The 22764-nt window shown below is 41.6% G+C and overlaps 1 protein-coding gene across 1 annotated transcript in view; it reads right to left on the bottom strand.

The window, feature by feature from the left end:
* The window catches only part of COLGALT2 (collagen beta(1-O)galactosyltransferase 2), a gene marked incomplete at both ends in the record, with an annotated part of 119067 nt that overhangs the window by 17270 nt on the left and 79033 nt on the right, over nucleotides 1-22764 (bottom strand). Inside the window, 2 exons of the mRNA XM_079697777.1 lie at nucleotides 5029-5135; nucleotides 8820-8896. Of these exons, the coding sequence (XP_079553903.1) occupies nucleotides 5029-5135; nucleotides 8820-8896 (184 nt within the window). The remainder of the gene's footprint in view (nucleotides 1-5028; nucleotides 5136-8819; nucleotides 8897-22764) is intronic.

Raw genomic sequence — 22764 nt, 5'->3', positions numbered from 1 at the left:
CATGCTGGCACCCTTCTCTGGGACTTCCCAGCCTCTGGAATTTCGAGAAATAAATGTTATCTGAGCCACCTGGTCTATGGTAACTTGTTACAGCTGCCCAAACTAAGACACCAACACCCTTCCATGATAAAAAACACACAACCCAATCAAGGCCATCTGTGAAAACTCCACAGCTAAGATTGTATTTAATGGTGGAAGACTGAATGCTTCTCCCTAATATCAGGAACAAGTCAAGGCTGTCCACTCTTACCACTTCTATCCAACATTGTACTTGAGGATCTAGCCAGGGTAATTTAATTGGGTAAATGAAATAAAACGATATTCAGGTTGGAAAAGAGGAAGTAACACTATCTACATTTGCAGATGACATAGCCTTGTATAGAGAAAATCCAAAGGAATACACACACTGTTGGGCTGCACCACCTTCAAGCCTCGTAATTCCCTGGTCTCAAGAAAGAAGGAAAAGCCCAGAGACAGCGACAGCAACACCAATGGTTTATCGGACAGGGGATCTTACAAGTTGAAACAAAAGGTCCTGGAGCAACACTCCACCGTGTATGGCAGACAACAGGCAAGACACAGCAGCAATCTTTGCTACCTAGGAGATGAAAGAGGCTACCATTTATAGGGGGAATTGATGTCAGGTGGGCTCATCAGTTACCAGGGAAACCAGCGGCTGGGGCAGGGGGCAAGTTACTAATTAAGCCCTATAATTAAGAGAATTGGATAGTCATGTGAGTGAAGCAGGCACTGGTCAAGCAGAGAATATACACAGAGCAAGAGAACAGCCATCTGGAGTGGCCTTACCATACACTCCACCCCTAAGTACCCTGCACAACCCTTACAGTCTTGGTCTGCCCCTCTTCTGAGATATCCCTGGGCTCAAGTATGTAGAGGTGCACTGCAAACAAGCACCACAAATGCAACACAAACAATAGCAGCTAAGGAGTACCAAGAGTAAGCCAGGGGCTTGGCTTGCAGGACAGGAAGAAAGTGAGAGTCTGCAGTCGTCCCCAACATGGTCACATTAACGAGGTCAGCTTTCTCTGGCATCTTACTGCAGACCCAGTAATCAGACTCAGTTTGCAGTACGGCCACTGTTTTTGCCCAGTCCTCAAACAGATTCCCTCCACTCAGGCTAGGGATGGAATGTGATGTTTCAACAGGCACAATACAGGGGAGATTATGACCATTAAGCAAATTATAAGCAGTAACAGCATTCTGAGATCATACCCCTGCCTGTGGTTTTTTGTCTGGCCTGCTGTACCATACAGCCTGTCCACCTTCAGTCCCCACAGCCCAGCTGCTGCTGAATTACAGAGAGACGGTATAACAACAGATCACAAGAATAATATAATGGTGCCTTTTTCCAGTAGGGCGTCCTGATTAATTACCTTAGTAGTCTCAGGTGGGGCCAGGTAGAAACTAGGTGAAATCTTTCCAATCCTATTGCCCACAGGGCGGCAAATCCAAACCACCGAGGACTTATCTGCCAGTCCCAGGGCCATTTTATAATGTGTTCCCCTGAGAGTAGATCCTGTGGAAGGGCAAAAGTGAGTTATTGTCCTGACCGATCGTTGGCAATGGTCCGTTGGTGGTCAACAGCTGAACTTGGATGGTGTTGACTAGTTGCCTCAGGGTTAACATGGCGTAGGCACTGGGATGATAGCTCCTGGGATGTTCAGTTTTAGTTTGTAGGGCTTGAATTAGCCTCCTGGAAACTTGAGAGGGCAAGTTTCCCATCTCAGTTGTTGTTCAAATGGTCCACGATAAGCCTGGCAGCAGTGGGGTTGTAGGGCAGGTGGAAATGCCAGTGTATGTCACTTTTATCAGCCCATTTCTCAACTTCATGGCTGGTAAAGTGGGTTCCTTGGTCCCCATCGATGTCCATGGGGTTCCTGTATGTCGTGCACGGCTGTTCTAGATCCTGCAGAGTGGTTTTTTGTGTTGCTCCAGGACTCCGGTAGGACTTTTGTAATGTCTTCCACCTGCTGTAACATGTTGTAGACTAAACAAAGCGTTTGTATTCACTAGCCATCCCTGTGAAGTCAGATGAGCCATGAGCATGGGGCTGATGTTTCTAAACTGGTCAGAGACTCTGAGGTTAACAGGACATCATCAATATAATGGAAGAGAAAGACATCTCTCATGGTGGTCAGTTGCCTCCAGTCTGGGGAAAGGAGCTGCTCTCCATCTGTATCCTGTGGGACAAGGGACCTCTGACCTCGTCCCAATCTTCTTCCTCTCCTTCATCACTGTTGGTAGGATACTAAACCTTGGGGTCCCAATTTGACCATCCAGGCTCTCTTGACAGCCCCCATTCATCAAGGACAGCAGCCAAAGGGCCCCATGTGCTAGTGGACAGCCACCTCAGGATTACCCCCACAACTTTTCGTTACCTGTTCTTATTTCCCAACATTTTGGTGCTCACAGGAGTTTCCTCAGCCTCCTGGCTAGCTTGACAGTTGTTGAACTGCACCCCGTAGGTCTGCAAGCTTTATAATTATTCAGCCTCGAGACCGAAGAAAGAGCCCAGACACAGCCACAGAGACATCAGTGGTTTACTGGACAGGGGGATCTTACAAGTCTGAAGCCAACAGTCCTGGAACGCCACTCACTGTGTACGGCAGACAACAGGTAGGACACTGCAGAAACCTCTGCTACTCCAGGGAGGAGGAGTTTACCATTTATAGGGGGAATTAACATCACGCTTTCTCATCAGTTACCAAGGAAACCAGCAGCTGGGGCAGGGGCAAACATGCAGGCAGTTACTGATTAAGCCCTATAATTAAGGGGATTGGATAGTCATGTGAGTGAAGCAGAGACTGGTAAAGCAGATATACAAAGAGCAAGAGAAGAGCCATCTTGAATGGCCTGACCATACACACACACACACACACACACACACACACACACACACACACACAATTAGAATAAATGAGTTCAGCAAGGTTGTAGGATATAAGATCAGTATACAAAAATCAACTGTATTTCTATGCACTTAGCAATTTGCAATCTAAAAATGAAAGTAAGGAAACAATTCCACTTACCATAGCATCAAAAAGAGTAAAATACTTAAGAATAAATTTAACAAAATTAATGCAAGACTTGCACACTAAAAACTACAAAACATCAAAGAATTAAAGCTCTAAATAAATGGAAAGATATCCCATGATCATGAATCAGAAGACTTCATATTGTTGAGATAGAACTTCTCCCCTCAATTGATCTACGGCTTCAATGCAATTCCTATTAAAATCCAAACTGTCTTTTTTTGTGTGGAAAATGACAAGCTAATGCTAAAATTCATATGGAAATCCAAGGGACCTAGAATAGCCTAAACAATCTTGAAAAACAATAACAAAGTTGAAGGACTCATACTTCTTTACATAAGAAGCTACTGTGAGGCATAGGGACTGGTGTACACATCAATGGAACAGAATTGAGAATCCAGCAATAAACCCTTATATTTAGAGTTAATTATTTTTTGACATGGTTGCCAAGACAATTCAGTAAAGGAAAGAATAGTCTTTTAACAAATGGTGCAGGGACAACTAGATAACCATGTACAGAAGAATGAATTGCACCCCTACCTTACACCATATAAAAAACTAACTCAAAATGTGTCAAAGATCTAGTGTGTAAGAGATACATATAAAGGATAAAACTATAAAACTCTTAGAAGAAAACACAAAACCAAGTCTTTATGGCTTTGGATTTGGCAATGGATTCTTAGATACGACACCAAAAGCACAAGCAACAACAAAAATATAAACTGGACTTCATCAAATTAAAAACTTTTGTGTTTCAATGGACACCATCATGAAAGTGAAAAGATGACATAAAATGGGAGAAAATATTTGCAAATTATATATCTGACAAGAGGCTTGGATCCAGAGTATATAAAGAACTCTTACAATTCAACTAGTTTTCCTTGGTCTGTGTGGCCTATGAAGGAGATTGGGGCTATTAGAGGTATTTGAAACAGTGGTTCCCAAACTCTAGTGCATCCAAGAATAGGGTTGCCAGATTTAGCAAGTAAAACACAGAATGTCCAGTCAAATTTATATTTCGGATAACCAGTAATTTTTTTAGTATAAATAAGACCCATGCAATGTTTGAGACAAATTTAACTAGGTATCCTGTATTTTATGTGGCAACCTTACCAAAGAATCACCTTGAGACTTCTTAAATGCAGATTCCCTGCAGATCATAATTCAGCAGCTCGGGAACTCAGGAAGCTGCCCTCTTAACCAGCCCCTAGGGAATCTGACATGGGTGTCCAGGCCACACTTTGAGAAACACTGATGAGTTTCTCTAAAGGAGTCATAAAAACTTCCACAACAGCTTCTAGTCATACTCCTTAGAGCCATTCATATTCCAAATTCACACATAACATGGAATTGCAGGTTTTGCAAATATCTATGCCTTGAAATAACAGTGTCAAATAAAAAAGCAAAGCAAAGCAAAACAGAACAACAACATCAATAACAAAAACCCTTGAAGGAATCTAACTGGGTACCCTATGTGACTTTCCTGCCACGTTCCTGGGAAAAGTGATCAGCCCAGGCAGACTGTGGCAAGCATCTCATGCAACAGGAGACACAGACTGTTATGCATTTTTTCCATTTAGTTTCTTCAGGTCACCCAAGGTTAGACGCTTTGCTCTAAATCAGGCTCTGAATGCAACTCTGATCGCATTCCTTCCAGTGCACTACAGGGCTGGAAACCACCACAACCACTGGAAGAACCCCCAGAGACAGTGGAAAATCACATCCAGTGCAAACCTTCAGCATAATGAAGACCAGAGAGCACTGGATGGTGAGTGGATTTCTGCTCTACTCAGTGAAATTCACATATATAAGCTACTATGAGTCATAAAGTTTTCCCAAAGTAGGCTGCACTGTGAAGACGTGTCTATCTTGCAATGAGTGCAGATTCCTCCCACCAAGACTAAACCTCTGTCAGAGAGGGTGCATCCCCACTCCAACCACATCTGCAAGGGCTCGAGGAAAAACCCCAACTCACTTTCCATCCACAGCCTCGACAATCTTGACCTCAATCTCCTGCTCGTACAGGGTACGTAACATCCGGTCCCGCCTGTCCTTTCTGCGCTTGAGGTTTATCATGAAAATCTAATGCAGGAAGAAAAAAGGAAAAGAAACACAGATTATTCAACTCTTTTTCTAGGCTATTTGAAAAGTAAAGTAAATGTAATGAACAAAGTTTTGGAATAAGGATTGGAAAAGACGGGGAAACTGTGGTGAAGGTTTGTTTATATTTCATATCAGGTCAAAAAGTTATTCTTCAGGAGGCCAAAGGTAAATCAAACCTAAAACATATGAGATGAAGGGGTAGGAAGCAGTTTGGCAAATGGTTAGATTTATCAGCAGACCTGAGTTTACTAAGTGTTTGCCTTGGACCAGTTCCTATGCGTCAGTTTCATCATCTGTAAAACTGAGATAATACTGGTCCTGTCACCTGGGTACAAAATATGAGCTATTCTTATAATTTATATCCACTGTAGAAAAATTTAAAGTCATTCAAAGAATAAGAAAAATCTAGTCTTAACAAATTCCTTTTATTTCCAAAGGTTCCAAATTGAATTACCAAGGTCTTAATTTGAGTAGCTTCTTTACCAGAAGTTTTCAACTCCCTTAGAATTTTTCTGAAAGAAGTAGAGAGAGAAAGGGTCCTGCACTTGGTGGTAGCCCTTTGGGAAAAAGCATCATTTCCACATCACATGGATCTGAGGGAAACCTTATAGAGAGGACACATACTGGTTCATGAAGTCCCAAAAATGTGCATTCAGATTGTCCCGCATGAGGACTGGGTCTTCCTGCAGCCCCTCACCCTAGCCCCTAAATTCTCAATGACTGCACTAAACACACACATATCCTGAGGCTACTATAGGGAGTTACACAGATAATGAGGCTGGCCTGATTATTCCCAGATTTAAGGAGCCACAGAAGTACCCAAAGGCTCATGAATGTTATTACAGATATCTATGTGCTTTAATAAGGTTCTTTTCTACAAGCAGTAATAAACTCACTTTGTACATTAAACTAGTCCTGCAAAAGAGGGAGACTTCAGCTACCAGTAAGAAATACTGAATAGTACGGGAAAGGAGAACCCTCCAGGAATAAGCTGGATGACATTGGCTTCATCCTAACGACCCATCTAGATGACTTTGAGGAAGACGTTTAATGTTCCAGGGTCCAGTTCCCTTGTTTGTAAAAAGAGGGAGTTGAACAACCTCATCTCTCAAGACCAGTACAGATTAAAATGTCTATGATATGTGGTTTATGATAAAGTTTACTTTATGCTGTCTAGAATAAGGAAGAAACTATGTCTTATAAGCAGGCTGGAGTTCAGACTTTACTGGGGGTTAAGCTGTGGTTCACACAGTCATTCTGAATGTAATCATCGAGATGCTATATGTTTTACCGGATCAAAAGCTAAATTAACTAAAATTTCAACTCTTCCTTACAAAATATTCTCACTTCTATCCATTTATACAGCTCTGGGCAAAGAACTGATGGGGGAGCAAGATGTCCTCTTTGAAGAAGTCATCCATCTGAATCAGAGCAAAGTGGATTAGGTACATCATGATTTCATTATCTCCGTTCTTTATCTAACTGGGCTATTATTTTTTTGTGTGTGTGGTACGCAGGTCTCTCACTGCTGTGGCCTCCCCCGCTGCGGAGCACAGGCTCCGGACGCGCAGGTCCAGCGGCCATGGCCCACGGGCCCAGCTGCTCCGTGGCACGTGGGATCCTCCCAGACCGGGGCACGAACCCGTGTCCCCCGCATCGGCAGGCGGACTCCCAACAACTGTGCCACCAGGGAGCCCTGGGCTATTATTTTTTAAAAAACAATTTCTGTGGTGACTGTATTTGCCTTGTTACCTGGGATTTTAAAATTTAATGAGTCATGTTCATTTATATTTCATTTTCTTCCTATTTAGAAGCATACTGCGATGGGCCATCTTCCATCTCCCAATTTTAAGGCTATGGAAAGGAATGGGCATTTCCTCATGTGTTCACACGGAGCTACCTGAGGTCACTTCAGGAGAGCAAAACAAAACAAAAAACAAAAAATTAACAGAAATACAACAAAAAGTCCCCTCAGATCCAAGACCTCTAGTCTGGGAAGACTTTAGTAAATAACAATCCCATCCCAGTTCCTGCCAGGACAAGTGCAATAAAAATTGCAGCCATGAAGGAAAAACATAGACCGCTTGCTCATACTTAGTGAATAGTAAGCAAACAAAAAGCCACGCAGCTGAATGCAGCCCAGACACCACCAACAAGGTCACAGAGTACTGGGAAGGTTGAAAAGGCCCCTGAAAAATCCCTTTTTCCGCTATCCTATCTCTGTCCCAAACAGAGAGATGACTACCAGGGTTCAGGAGAGTAGAGTCCCCGTATCTGCATCCTTTACAGAGTTGGCCTTTTCCAGAAGCCTTCTAAGAATGACCCAGTCCTTCCAGATGGAAGACCAGAGCTAGAAGATCCTGCTTTTGTCCCATTGTACCTGCTCTGATTTGATCTTCATTGGAATGTGTTTATAAAGGGAAAAATGAATATAGGTAAAGACCCTTGGGTTCTTTTACCTGGAGACCTGAGAGCTGGTGAGAGCTGCAGGGAAGGAAAGCTGGAGTAATATGTGGAAGTGGGTCCAGTGCCTGGGGTGGTCCAACTTTTCTGCAGCCCTGATTGTTTATAAAACTATGTACACTTTAGTCTAATTCTTCTCTACCACACTTAAAATCATCTTGTCTCATCCTGCCCTCTGTGGAAATAGCATAATAGCTGCTAACTCCTTTCCACTTAATATTCATGAAATACTCCTTTCCATTCCTGAAGTCTGCCTGCAAATAAATTTTATAGAATAAATCCTAATTTCCAGTTCCAGCAGCAATTTAAGATGGCTGTACTTTGGGGACCTGTATGACATAGTACAGGGGGATAAACAAGGCATTTTCTTTCAATTAATCAGTGGCAATGAGCATGCAGCACAAAGCTTGGCTTATAACATATCCAAAATTCACAGAAAAGTTCTGTCTCAGTTTGTGGATTCCTGAGGCACTGTCCTAGCTTCTAGACCACCAAGCTCCTGAACACTGACCAGCAGTTATGGGACATGAGGGACCCATGAAGGATTCAGTGACTTGGAGTCACAATTCTGGTCCCACCAAGTATCTGCTGTGCATATTACTAAGACAGGCATCTCTTTATATTTCTGCTTCATTCTTTATACAATTGAAACTTAATAATAAATATGACTCTCAGAGCACTATTATGAAGTTCTTGCCTGCTGAAGGGAGAATTTTAGAATAGGTTTCTTTTCTCACTTTTTCTTTGTCCTCTAAACTCTTCCCTCCAATCTTTTCCCATGGAAAAACAGCAGAGAGAAAATAAAGCAAAGAATGTTCCAGAGTGGTTTCCACTTACTCAGAATAAAGTTAAAGTCCTCCAATACCTAAAATATATATCTTCTTTACCTTACCCTTGAATCTTGATAAAATATGGCAATATCTGCTCCTAGAAAATATCACTTTCATGACTAAATTGTAACATCTTTCTGACTCAATCACTAATTTACTTTTACCATGATGCTCCTTTTTTAAGATAAGTGAACTGAGGCACAAAAAAAACTGAGAACCTTTTCCAAGACCTTGGTTTCTTTTCAGCAGCCAAGCTGGTCTGGCTGGCTCCCAGACGTGTGATCAGGCTTGTGTTCTGATACAAACATATAAGCATGATGTACACATGTGCACAGGTGCACGTGCACACACACAGAGACACCTTTCCTACCTCATTGAATCCCATCTTGTCTGGATATTTAGGGACAACTGAGACGAACTGGGAAGGTTCCATTGGAGGATGGTCAACTGGAAGACACGAGAAACACACAGAGTGCTTTGTTAGTGAGAGGCTCGGAGAACAGCATTCCAACCACAGGCCTGACCTCTAGAAACACAGCCTGAATGTTCAGGGCAGGGGATAACTGCTCAGCAGTTTTCTAGCACTGAGTGGCTATATAAGAACCCCAGATGGTCACAACGCTGGTTTTGAGAGCACCTGTTTATATGCAGACTGCAGTATTTGCTCCATTTCCCTCAAGACCTATTTTAAGAGCATTTGAAAGGTAGTCTAGGGTAATGATTTAGGGTGAGGGCTCTAAAGTCAGATGACCTGGGTCCAAACTTTGGTCTGTGAAGGTCTGGAGCAGATAGGTGACCTCTCTAAGCCTGTTTCTTTGTGTGTAAAATCAGGATAATAAAAGTGTATCTCTTAGAGTGTTATAAAATTTAAATGAGACCTACATGCAAAGCACTAGCCACAGTAAATGAACACAGTAAATGCTCAATAACTCCTAGCTACTACTCACAGTGGCCCATGATGAAGGAGCTCAGAAATAGGCTGGACTTTTTTCTAAAGAATGTTTTTTATCTATATGTTTAAGATTGTAAAACTCTGGGACTATTTTATTTTAAAATCCCATCCAGGCAGGTTTAGCTACAGGTACTCAAAAGGTCCTTTATTTTAACGCAAACTCACCTCCAAGGCCCAGCCCACATCCCAGAACTTGGTACAGGGCTAACAAGGAAGTTTCCAGATGGGAGGGGTGTTGCATCTCAAGTAATAAAAGTTTTATTTATTTCATACTCTAAAAAGACTTTCTTTATAAACTATATACTTTAAAGGTTGGAAGTAATATTGATTAAAGAACCTGAGAAGGTCTTGAGAATTTTTAGTATTTCACAAACTCAAAGTACTCACTTGGTTTTCCTTGAAGACATAATACAAGGAAAATGTTAAGTGAGAGCTGGTAACTGGGTTGTTTGAAGACCTATAGTTGATGGCCATTGCTACTGTTCACCAGTATCCATTCCGCTCTATTTCAGGCATATGAGAGGGGCTTTTCCACCTTCAGGTTAGTCATGGCCACATGAGTTGCTGCCACTCAACTCTCCAAACCCTCCTCCCACCCCTGCCCCAGCCCCAGCTCAATGATCTTAGCAGCCTATGTTGATATGGAGAAGCCAAAAATCTGAACAGCCTAGAATGATGTGCCAACATGTGGAGGACAGCTGCCCAGGAAAGATACGAGGACCACTGTAGACTTTGCATAACAAGAAATGAGCCATTGTTGTATGAAGCCAATGAGATTTCAGCATTCTTTGATATTCCAGCATAACATCACCTGTCCTGATTGAGATCCTGTCCAAAGGGTATTATTTGTTTAACTTACTCTCCACTGGTATATTAAAGAGAAACCACGACATCCACTTTCACTTATGATCAAATGATGTGAAACCGGAGAAAGTAGTGAAACAGGTTTCCTAAGCCAAACACAAGAGTTGGTCTTATTATTTCAATCCTGACCCCAACAGTCACATTTCTATGAGTACACAGTGCGTGTGTTTCTGTTTCCCTCAGCAGCCCAGAATATGTTGGTCCTCCCTGTTCCACCGCACTCCATTAATTTCTTTTAAAATAAACAAATGTGGATTGTGGGGTTACCATGTACAGCGTTAGGTTTTTACGAGAAAAAATCTTAACATACCAACCCTTTCCTGTTCATGTTGTTTGAAGAGCTGTCTGGCCCTCTCTCATCGGGCCTTAGACTTGGGAGGGGGGTATATTTCGGGTTACCCTTTCCACTCTGTTAGTCTCTGTTTGGCACTCACATGGGCCGCCTGGCTTTAACGGTTCAGCCAAAGAGTCTGCTTTTAGCCACTTTGCTTCGATCAAACATGGGTAGTCATTGTGTTCACAGGACAAGTATCCCCCCAAAAGCCGCAAGTGGCTGGTCCTGAAAACCACCGTTGAGCAGAAATAAGAGACACAGGCCCGGGTTTTGTCGCTGAAGGTAGAGCTAAGCCATAGGGAAAAACAGGAGATGATATTAATTAGACTTAAGGAGCTTACTATGTGGGGAGAAGGGATGCATCTTGGCTGACATCAGACTTGAAGATTAGGTACATCCCAGCTTTTGTTTGGGATCATTTCTGACTCCACCATTCATAATTAATTCAGTTCCTCTTTGAATCCCTCTCCATACACGTCCCTCACTGTACCAACAATTGGGATGTGCTTCATTGGCTCCAGGATAGTTTCAAGATCTAGGAATAATAATAACTATTGGTATAGAGATCTTACTACTCACTGCACTCTGGGCTACATTCTTGACATATGTAATTACATTTATTTAATCTTCATAACATGTACCACAGGATAGATCTGAGTATCCCTATTTTTACAGATAAGGAAACAAAGACTTAAATAACATGCCCAAGATCACAGAGCTCATAGAGCTGGTATTTGAACATAGGTCTGACTCCTGCACCTGAACCCTTAACCCCCACTCTCCTTTACCCCCAAAGCTAGACCTTGGTAGCCATTAGCATCAAGTTGGCCTTGGGCAACTGGGCTGGGTTCACAGTAGCTCAGTTAGGTAAGTCCTCACTCCTTTGTTGCTCTTTCTGTGGTCTACACTGGAGCACACACCATCCAATGTACAATGTACCAGCCCAGTCATGCCCAGAAATATATTTGAGAGATTGTGCTTGGAGCGAATCCTAACACTTGCCTATAGTTTCTCCTGGAATTCTTCCATGGCTGCAGCTACCACCCTAGCTCAGGTCCTCCCTCCCTCACATGCTTGGGCCATTTTAATATTTTTCAAACACTTGCATGCTCTTCATCTTGCCTCATTATAACTGATTATGCACACTGTTGCCAAAATAACCTTCTTCCTTAGGCACAGCTCTGTTCTTGACCATAACAGTCACACTTGGCACTTAAGTGCTTTACAATTTGTTAACTGATTTCATAATCACCATGTCACTTTATCTTCACTTTTATTTTTTGGGGGTGGTGGTATTGTTTGTTTTTATAGATATAGAAATTGAGACCAACCCAGATGTAGTCTTGCCAAGGTCAAATAGTGAGTGGTTGGCAGAGCTGGAACTCAGTTTTAGATCTTCTGACTTCAGATCCAATATTCCTAATAAACTTTACATGACATTCTGTTGCCTCAAAATGTCATTACTGAGAAGAGGTACCTAAGATTTCCCATTGCCTCATGCTCTGATTTGCACAACCAATCTCCTCATGCCTCACAACCCATTTACTACTAGCACCTTTACAAGATCTAGCCTCCTGTCATTCATCTCCCAATTTTCCATACAGCTCCTAATATACTAAATGAGCAAGTACATGAAGAGTGCTTTTAAAAGTGTTAGCCAGTGCCACTGTGCCACCTGCTATAGGAGCCACAGCCGGAACTTGGAGAGGTCTTTTTTCCTCACCTGGAGGGAAGTGGAAGTGCCTTGGCTCCAATTTCCCCACTTTTGTACACTGACCATGTATTATATACCAGAAATATTACATGGGTCCTGAAGATGTAAACATAGGTAAATAAACATAAAAGAATCATTTCAGACAGGAGGACCTTCAAGATGGCAGAGGAGTAACATGTGGAGATCACCTTCCTCCCCACAAATACATGAAAAATACATCTACATACGAAACACCTCCTAGAGAACACCTACTGAACACTGGCAGAAGGCCTCGGACTTCCCAAAAGGCAAGAAGCTCCCCACATACCTGGGTAGGGCAAAAGAAAAAAGGAAAAACAGAGACAAAAGAATAGGGATGGGACCTGCACCTCTAGGAGGGAGCTGTGAAGGAGGAACAGTTTCCACACACTAGGAAGCCCCTTCACTGGCGGAGATGGGGGGTGGCGGGGGGGAAGCTTCAGAGCCACGAGGGAGAGCACAGCAATAGGGATGCAGAGGGCAAAGTGAAAAGATTCCCACACAGAGGATCGGTGCCGACCAGCACTCACCAGCCTGAGAGGCTTGTCTGCTCACCCACCAGGACAGGTGTGGGCTGGGAGCTGAGGCTCGGGCTTCGGAGGTCAGATCCCAGGGAGAGGACTGGGTTTGGCTGCGTGAACACAGCCTGAAGGGAGCTAGTGTGCCACAGCTAGCCAGGAGGGAGTCTGGGGAAAAGTATGGAACTGCCTAAGAGGCAAGAGACCATTGTTTCGGGGTGCACGAGGAGAGGGGATTCAGAACATCGCATATACGAGCTCCAGAGACGGGCGCGAGCCGTGGCTATCAGCGCAGACCCCAGAGACAGTCATGAAATGCTAAGGTTGCTGCTGCAGCCACCAAGAAGCCTGTTTTCAGGCACAGGTCACTATCCACACCTCCCCTCCTGGGAGCCTGTGCAGCCCGCCACTGTCAGGGTCCCATGATCCAGGGACAACTTCCCTGGGAGAACACACGGTGTGCCACAGGCTGTTGCAACATCATGCTGGCCTCTGCCGCCGCAGGCTTCCCCACATTCTGTACCCCTCCCTCCCCCTGGCCTGACTGAGCCAGAGCCCCCTAATCAGCTGCTACATTACTCCCATCCTTTCTGAGCGAAGAACAGACGCCCTCAGGTGACCTACATGCAGAGGCAGGGCCAAACCCAAAGCTGAACCCCAGGAGCTGTGCGAACAAAGAAAAGAAAGGGAAATTTCTCGGAGCAGCCTCAGGAGCAGCAGATTAAATCTCCACAATCAACTTGATGTACCGTGCGTTGCTGGAATACCTGAATAGACAATGAATCACCCCAAAATTGAGGTGGTGGACTTTGGGAGCAACTGTAGACTTGGGGTTTGCTTTCTGCATCTAATTTGTTTCTGGTTTTACGTTTATCTTAGTTTAGTATTTAGAGCTTATTATCATTGGTAGATTTGTTTATTGATTTGGTTGCTCTCTTCCTTTTTTTATATATTTTTTTCCTTTTTCTCTTTTTGTGAGTGTGTATGTGTATGCTTCTTTGTGTGATTTTGTCTGTATAGCTTTGCTTTTACCATTTGTCCTAGTGTTCTGTCTGTCCGTTTATTTTTTTTTTAGTATAATTTTTAGTGCTTGTTATCATTGGTGGATTTGTTTTTTGGTTTGGTTGCTCTCTTCTTTCCATCTTTCTTTTTTTTGTTATTACTTTTTACTTTTTAATAATATTTATTTTTATTTTTTATTGTAATAACTTTATTTTTTCTTTCTTTCTTCCTCCCTTCCTTCCTTCCTCCCTCCCTTCCTTCCTTCCTTCCTTCCTTCCTTCCTTCCTTTCTTTCTTTCTCTCTCTCTTTCTCTCTCTCTCTCTCTCTCTCTCTCTCTCTCTCCCTCTCTCTCTCTCTCTCCCTTTTCTCCTGAGCCAAGTGGCTGACAGACTCTTGGTGCTCTGGCTGGGTGTCAGGCCTGAGTCTCTTAGGTAGGAGAGCCGAGTTCAGAACATTGGTCCACCAGAGACCTACCGGCCCCACATAATATCAATCAGAGAGAGCTCTCCCAGAGATCTCCATCTCAACGCTAAGACCCAGCTCCACTGAATGACCAGCAAGCTACAGTGCTGGAAACCCTATGCCAAACAACAAGCAAGACAGGAATACAGCCCCACCCATTAGCACACAGGCTGCCTAAAATCATAATAAGTTCACAGCCACCCCAAAACACACCACTGGACGTGGTACTGCCCACCACAAAGACAAGATCCAGCCTCATCAACCAGAACACAGACACCAGTCCACTCCATCAGGAAGCCAACAAAACCCACTGAACAAACCTTACCCCTGGGGACAGCCACCAAAAACAACGGGAACTATGAACCTTCAGCCTGCAAAAAGGAGACCCCAAACACAGTAAGTTAAGCAAAATGAGAAGACAGAGAAATACACAGCAGATGAAGGAGCAAGGTAAAAACCCATCAGACCAAACAAATGAAGAGGATATAGGCAGTCTACATGAAAAAGTATTCAGAGTAGGGCTTCACTGGTGGCGCAGTGGTTGAGAGTCCGCCTGCCGATGCAGGGGACGTGGGTTTGTGCCCCGGTCTGGGAAGATCCCACATGCCATGGAGAGGCTAGGCCCGTGAGTCATGGCCACTGAGCCTGCACGTCTGGAGCCTGTGCTCCGCAAAGGGAGAGGCCACAACAGTGAGAGGCCCGCGTACTGCAAAAAAAAAAAAAAAAAAAAAAAAAAAACAATTCAGAGTAATGATAGTAAATGTGATCCAAGATCGTGGAAATAGAATGGAGAAAATACAAAAAAGGTTTAATAAGGACCTAGAGGAACTAAAGAGCAAACAAACAATGATGAACAACACAATAAATGAAATTAAAAATTCTCTAGAAGGAATCAATAGCAGAATAACTGAGGCAGAAGAACGGATAAGTGACCTGGAAGATAAAATAGTGGAAATAACTACTGCAGAGTGGAATAAAGAAGAAAGAATGAAAAGAATTGAGGACAGTCTCAGAGACCTCTGGGACAACATTAAACGCACCAACATTCGATTTACAGGGGTCCCAGAAGAAGGAGAGAAAAAGAAAGGGGCTGAGAAGATATTTGAACAGATTATAGTTGAAAACTTCCCTAATATGGGAAAGTAAATAGTCAAGTCCAGGAAGCACAGAGAGTCCCATAGAGGATAAATCCAAGGAGAAACATGCCAAGACACATACTAATCAAACTATCAAAAATTAAATACAAAAACAAAATATTAAAAGCAGGAAGGGAAAAACAACAAATAACATACAAGGGAATCCCCATAAGGTTAACAGCTGATCTTTCCGCAGAAACTGTGCAAGCCAGAAGGGAGTGGCAGGACATATTTAAAGTGATGAAAGGGAAAAACCAAGATTACTCTACCGGCAAGGGTCGCATTCAGATTCGACAGAGAAATTAAAATCTTTACAGACAAGCAAAAGCTAAGAGAATTCAGCACCATCAAACGAGCTTTACAACAAAAGCTAAAGGAACTTCTCTAGGCAGGAAACACAAGAGAAGGAAAAGACCTACAATAAGAAACCTAAAACAATTAAGAAAATGGTAATAGAAACATACATATCCATAACTACCTTAACTGTAAATGGATTAAATGCTCCATCCAAAAGACACAGACTTGCTGAATGGATACAAAAACAAGACCTGTATATATGCTGTCTACAAGAGACCCACTTCAGACCTATAGACACATACAGACTGAAAGTGAGGGGATGGAAAAAGATATTCCATGCAAGTGGAAATCAAAAGAAAGCTGGAGTAGCAATTCTCATATCAGACAAAATAGGCTTTAAAATAAAGACTGTTACAAGAGACAAAGAGGGACACTACATAATGATCAAGGGATCAATCCAAGAAGATATAACAATTGTAAATATTTATGCACCCAACATAGGAGCACCTCAATACATAACGCAAATGGTAACAACCATAAAAGGGGAAATTGACAGTAACACAATAATAGTAGGGGACTTTAACCCCACTTTCACCAATGGACAGATCATCCAAAATGAAAATAAATAAGGAAACACAAGCTTTAAATGATACATTAAACAAGATGAACTTAATTGATATTTATAGGACATTCCATCGAAAAACAACAGAATACACTTTCTTCTCAAGTACTCATGGAACCTTCTCCAGGATAGATCACAACCTGGGTCACAAATCAAGCCTTGGTAAATTTAAGAAAATTGAAATTGTATCAAGTATCTTGTCCGACCACAACGTTATGAGACTAGATATCAATTACAGGAAAAAATCTGTTAAAAATACAAACACAGGGAGGCTAAACAATACATTACTAAATAACCAAGAGATCACTGAAGAAATCAAAGAGGAAATCAAAAAATACCTCGAAACAAATGACAATGAAAACACGATGACCCAAAACCAATGGGATGCATCTAAAGCAGTTCTAAGAGGGAACTTTATAGCAATACAATCCTACCTCAAGAACAAGAAACATCTCAAATAAACAACTTAACCTTACACCTAAAGCAATTAGAGAAAGAAGAACAAAAAAACCCCAAAGTTAGTGGAAGGAAAGAAATCATAAAGATCAGATCAGAAATAAATGAAAAGGAAATGAAGGAAACAATAGCAAACATCAATAAAACTAAAAGCTGGATCTTTGAGAAGACAAACAAAATTGATAAACCATCAGCAGGACTCATCAAGAAAACAGGGGAAAAGGCTTTGATTCAACAAATCAATAGAATTAGAAATGAAAAAGGAGAAGTAACAACTGACACTGCAGAAATACAAAGGATCATAAGAGATTACTATAGGCAACTCTATGCCAATAAAATGGACAACCTGGAAGAAATGGACAAATTCTTAGAAAAGCACAACGTTCCAAGACTGAACCAAGAAGAAACAGAAAATATAAACAGACCAATCACAAGCACTGAAATTCAGACTGTGATTAAAAATCTTCCAACAAACAAAAGCCCAGGACCAGATGGCTTCATAGGCGAATTCTATCACACATTTAGAAAAGAGCTGATACCTATCCTTCTCAAACTCTTCCAAAATATAGCTGAGGGAGGAACAATCCCAAACTCATTGTATGAAGCCACCATCACCCTGATACCAAAACCAGACAAAGAAAGACAACTACAGGCCAATATCACTGATGAACATACATGCAAAAATCCTCAACAAAATACTAGCAAACAGAATCCAACAGCACATTAAAAGGATCATACACCATGATCAAGTGGGATTTATCTGAGGAATGCAAGGATTCTTCAATATATGCAAATCACTCAGTGTGATAAACCATATTAACAAATTGAAGAATGAAAACCATATGATCATCTCAATAGATGCAGAAAAAGCTTTCGACAAAATTCAACACCCATTTATGATTAAAAAAAACCCTCCAGAAACTAGGCATAGAGGGAACTTACCTCAACATAATAAAACCATATATGACAAACCCACAGCCAACATCGTTCTCAATGGTGAAAAACAGAAACCATTTCCACTAAGATCAGGAACAAGACAAGGTTGCCCACTCACACCACTATTATTCAACATAGTTTTGGAAGTTTCAGCCACAGCAAAAAGAAATAAAAGGAATCCAAATTGGAAAAGAAGAAGTAAAACTGTCACTGTTTGCAGATGACATGATGCTATATATACAGAATCCTAAAGATGCTACCAGAAAACTACTAGAGCTAATCAATGAATTTGGTAAAGTAGCAGGATACAAAATTATTGCACAGAAATCTCCTACATTCCTATATACTAATGATGAAAATTCTGAAAGAGAAATTAAGGAAACACTCCCATTTACCACTGCAACAAAAAGAATAAAATATCTACGTATAAACCTACCTAAGGAGACAAAATACCTGTATGCACAAAACTATAATTCACTGATGAAAGAAATTAAAGATGATAGAAACAGATGGAGAGATATACTATGTTCTTGGATTGGAAGAATCAACATTGTGAAAGTGACTATACTACCCTAGCAATCCACAGATTCAATGCAATCCCTATCAAACTACCAATGGCATTTTTCACAGAACTAGAACAAAAAATTTCACTTTGTATGGAAACACAAAAGACCCCAAATAGCCAAAGCAATCTTGAGAAAGAAAAACAGAGCTGGAGGAATCAGGTTTCCTGATTTCAGACTATACTACAAAGCTACAGTAATCAAGACAGTATGGTACCTGCACAAAAACAGAAATATAGATCAATGGAACAGGATAGAAAACCCAGAGATAAACCCACGCACATACGGTCACCTTAACTTTGATAAAGGAGGCAAGAATATATAATGAAGAAAAGACAGCCTCTTCAATAAGTGGTGCTGGGAAAACTGGACAGCTACATGTAAAAGAATGAAATTAGAACATTCCCTAACACCATACACAAAAATAAACTCAAAATGGATTAAAGACTTAAATGTAAGGCCAGACACTATCAAACTCTTAGAGGAAAACATAGGGAAAACACTCTATGACATAAATCACAGCAACATCCTTTTTGACCCACCTCTTAGACAAATGGAAATAAAAACAAAAATAAACAAGTGGGACTAAATGAAACTTAAAAGCTTTTGCACAGCAAAGAAAACCATAAACAAGATGAAAACACAACCCTCAGAATGGGAGAATACATTTGCAAATGAAGCAACAGACAAAGAATTAATCTCTAAAATTTACAAGCAGCTCATGCAGCTCAATATCAAAAAAACAAACAACCCAATCCAAAAATGGGCAGAAGACCTAAATAGACATTTCTCCAAAGAAGATATACAGATTGCCAACAAACACATGAAAGGATGCTCAACATCACTAATCATTAGAGAAATGCAACTCAAAACTCCAATGAGGTATCACCTCACACCCGTCAGAATGGCCATCATCAAAAAATCTACAGATAATAAATGCTGGAGAGGGTGTGGAGAAAAGGGAACCCTCTTGCACTGTTGGTCGGAATTTCAATTGATACAGCCACTAAGGAGAACATTATGGAGGTTCCTTAAAAAACTAAAAATAGAACTACCACACGACCCAGCAATCCCACTACTGAGCATATACCCTGAGAAAACATTAATTCAAAAAGTCATGTACCACAATGTTCATTGCAGTTCTATTTACAATAGCCAGGACATGGAAGCAACCTAAGTGTCCATCAACAGATGAATGGATAAAGAAGATGTGGCACATATATACAATGGAGTACTACTCAGCCATAAAAAGAAACAAAATTGAGTTATTTGTAGTGAGGTGGATGGACCTAGAAACTGTCATACCGAGTGAAGTAAGTCAGAAAGAGAAAAACAAATACCGTATGCTAACACATATATATGGAATCTAAAAAAAAAAAATGGTTTTGAAGAACCTAGGGGCCAGACAGGAATAAAAACGCAGACGTACAGAATGGACTTGAGGACACGGGGAGGGGGAAGGGTAAGCTGGATCGAAGTGAGAGAATGGCATGGGCATATTTACACTACCAAATGTAAAATAGATAGTTACTGGGAAGCAGCTGCATAGCACAGGGAGATCAGCTCGGTGCTTTGTGACCACCTCGAGGGGCGGGTGGGATAGGGAGGGTGGGAGGGAGATGCAAGAAGAAGGAGATATGGGGATATATGTATATGTATAGCTGATTCACTTTGTTATATAGCAGAAACTAACACACCATTGTAAAGCAATTATACTCCAATAAAGATGTTAAAAAAAAAAAGTGTTAGCCATTGTTGTTATATGCCATCTCCACCCAGCCCAAACTCTTCTCTGATCTCAGAAACTCCAGTCTGAAATTCATAAACTGCCTGATATTTTCAGTCCCTTCACTTTCTCTTAATGTCTCTTTGCCTTTTTGTTTTGACTAAAACTTGGCTTTCCTTTGAGGACACTGCCTCCCTTTCAGCTGTCAGAGTGAACGCTGATTTTTCTCATGTCCTCCAACTCACTCCAAACTGTTTCTCTTGCATCCTTCAAAAACTGGCTTCTTTGAAGCATATTTTAGCCCTCTGTACCTCCTAATCTTGTTCCCTCAGCCACTGATGCCTCCATCCTCTGGCTCACAGTTTCAGTGTCCCTGTCGTCATTCTTAGAAACCTCAGCATCCACATGGTGGTGATCCATCCAACAACCAACAATCTAGAACCAACAATCATTCTTTCAGTGACCCACTATCATGTCTGCATCCATCACACCCTTCTTGTTCTCACTCTCATCAGTACCCAACCTAGATTTCATGGTTCATCCCTTGTAAGACCCTTGATTCCCTTTATTCATCTTGCTTGGTAAACTCCCAATCCTAGTTAAACCTGACTGTTCTCTTAGCACCAAGAAGAACACTACGAAGGAAATTCACACAACTGCGTAGACTGAGTCACTTCAAAATTGTAGCCACAGATGTCAAATTGGCACTCGATACTGCCAAATGATGCAACTATACTTCCCTAGTAAATTTATTTTCCCATTTCCTGAGAGGTCTATTTTATGTCTTGTTCTCTCTCCTGGAATCTTCAACATCTCTCTTGGGCTGTTGACTGGACTATATATGTCATAGAGAAAATGTTTAAAGCCAAACTAGACCTACCTTTTCCTTCCACCTCAAGTCTACAAACCCAGCTGCATCTCTGCCTACACATTCTGCCTTCCCATCTGCGACAGCATCCCTGTTCTATCTAGAACTTGTTTTCTCAAGGATCTTAAATTATCTTTTTTCTACATCATTAAATTCTCCCCAAATTTTGGATTTTTCTCATCAACATACAAACATGCTAAAATCCTACCTAAAAAAACACACAAACAGCATAAAAGACAAAATAAAATGAAACAAAACCACCTCTCGCTTGATTTGTCACTCTCTTACAGCCACTACCCTACTTCTCTATTCCCATGCCAACAAGAGTCCACTTTCTCATCTCCCCATGGCCCTCTCTTCAGCCCACTCCAGTGGGCTTTAGTCCAATCATTTGCACTGACGTGGTTCCTATCCAGGTCATCACAGATCTCTACCTTGAGAGAACCAGTGATCAGTTCTGTATCCTCATTTGACTTCACTTCTCAACAGCATCTGGTTCCTTTTTGAAACACTTCTTAATTTTTCCTTCCAGCTTTCTGGCTGTTTGTGTCCTCCAGGGATCTGTCCTCCACTCTCTCCTCTTCTTTTCTACGTTCTCCTACAAAACAAGTTCACACTGTTCCATGGCTTCAACTATCCTTTTAATGCTGATGACTCTCAAATGTCTGTTTCCAACTGGAGTCTCTTCCCTGAACTCCAGATTCATATATCCAAATGTCTCCTAACCTTTCAATTTAGATGTCTAATCATTATCTTAAGCTTATAACACCACAACTTCCCTCCCTAAGTCTTTTCCTGTAAAGCCTTTCCCATTTCATTAAATGGTATACTAGGCCAAAATCCTGGAGTCATTACTGATTCCTTTCTTTCCTTCATGGGCTTCATCCAGGTCTCTGTATGTCCTGTTGACTCTACCCCCAAAAATATATCCCAAATCCACCTGCTTCTCATCACCTTCCTACTACAGTTTGCATTCCAACCACCATCATCTCTCACCAGGAGAGATGTACTGGTCCCTTTACACTCTAGTATCCACACTCCAGCCTGAGTGATTTACCTAAATACATAAATCACATCATGCCACTCTCCCTGCCCCACCCACATGGAATCCTGTTCCCCAAAGAATAAAGTCCAAATTCCTTATTGTGGCCACACGGCTCTGCATGATCTGGACAGTTCTTCCACCATAACCCCAACTCCTACTCAACTTCTCATTCTGTCCATGACAAACACACTGGCCTGTTGTTCTTGGAGTACCCCAGGCTGTTTCCTAACAGCCTTTGAATGTGCTGTTCTTTCTGCTTGAAACACTCTTCCCCCAAATATTCATGTGGCTACTTCCTTGATATATTGTATATTTCTCTGTGTTGGAATATAAATTCCTTGATGTCAGAGCTTCTGCTGGTTTTGTTGACTGCTGCATCCCCAGCATATAAACAATCCATGGAACATAATATGTGTTTAATAAATATTTATAGCCTGATGCTCTCTTCTAAAGCCTTCCTTGCATCCTTACTGCTTTTAGAATCGGCATTGTACTTTAGCTGAGCATTCAAGAATCATAATGATTAAACCACTCCAACACTCAAACTTTATTGCCTTCTACTGTTTAAAGCCTACTCTCTTCCAGGGTGTGAATGCTTTCTGAACAATGCCTTTCTTCAGTCTGTTTCCTCTACGTATAGTGCCCTCACTATAACACTCCTTTTGTTTAAGCTCCACACTTCTATCAAAGCCCAGCTTAAGAACTGTCAGGCTCTCCTAGGTCACACCAGCCCACAGCAATCTCTCCTTACTCCAAATTCCTACTGCCCTTATAACTGCTCCTTTCGCAAAGCAATATACTG

This window comes from Hyperoodon ampullatus (assembly GCF_949752795.1).
Source record: "Hyperoodon ampullatus genome assembly, chromosome: 2".
NCBI lineage: Eukaryota > Metazoa > Chordata > Mammalia > Artiodactyla > Ziphiidae > Hyperoodon > Hyperoodon ampullatus.
This window is presented reverse-complemented; position numbering and strand designations above follow the sequence as displayed.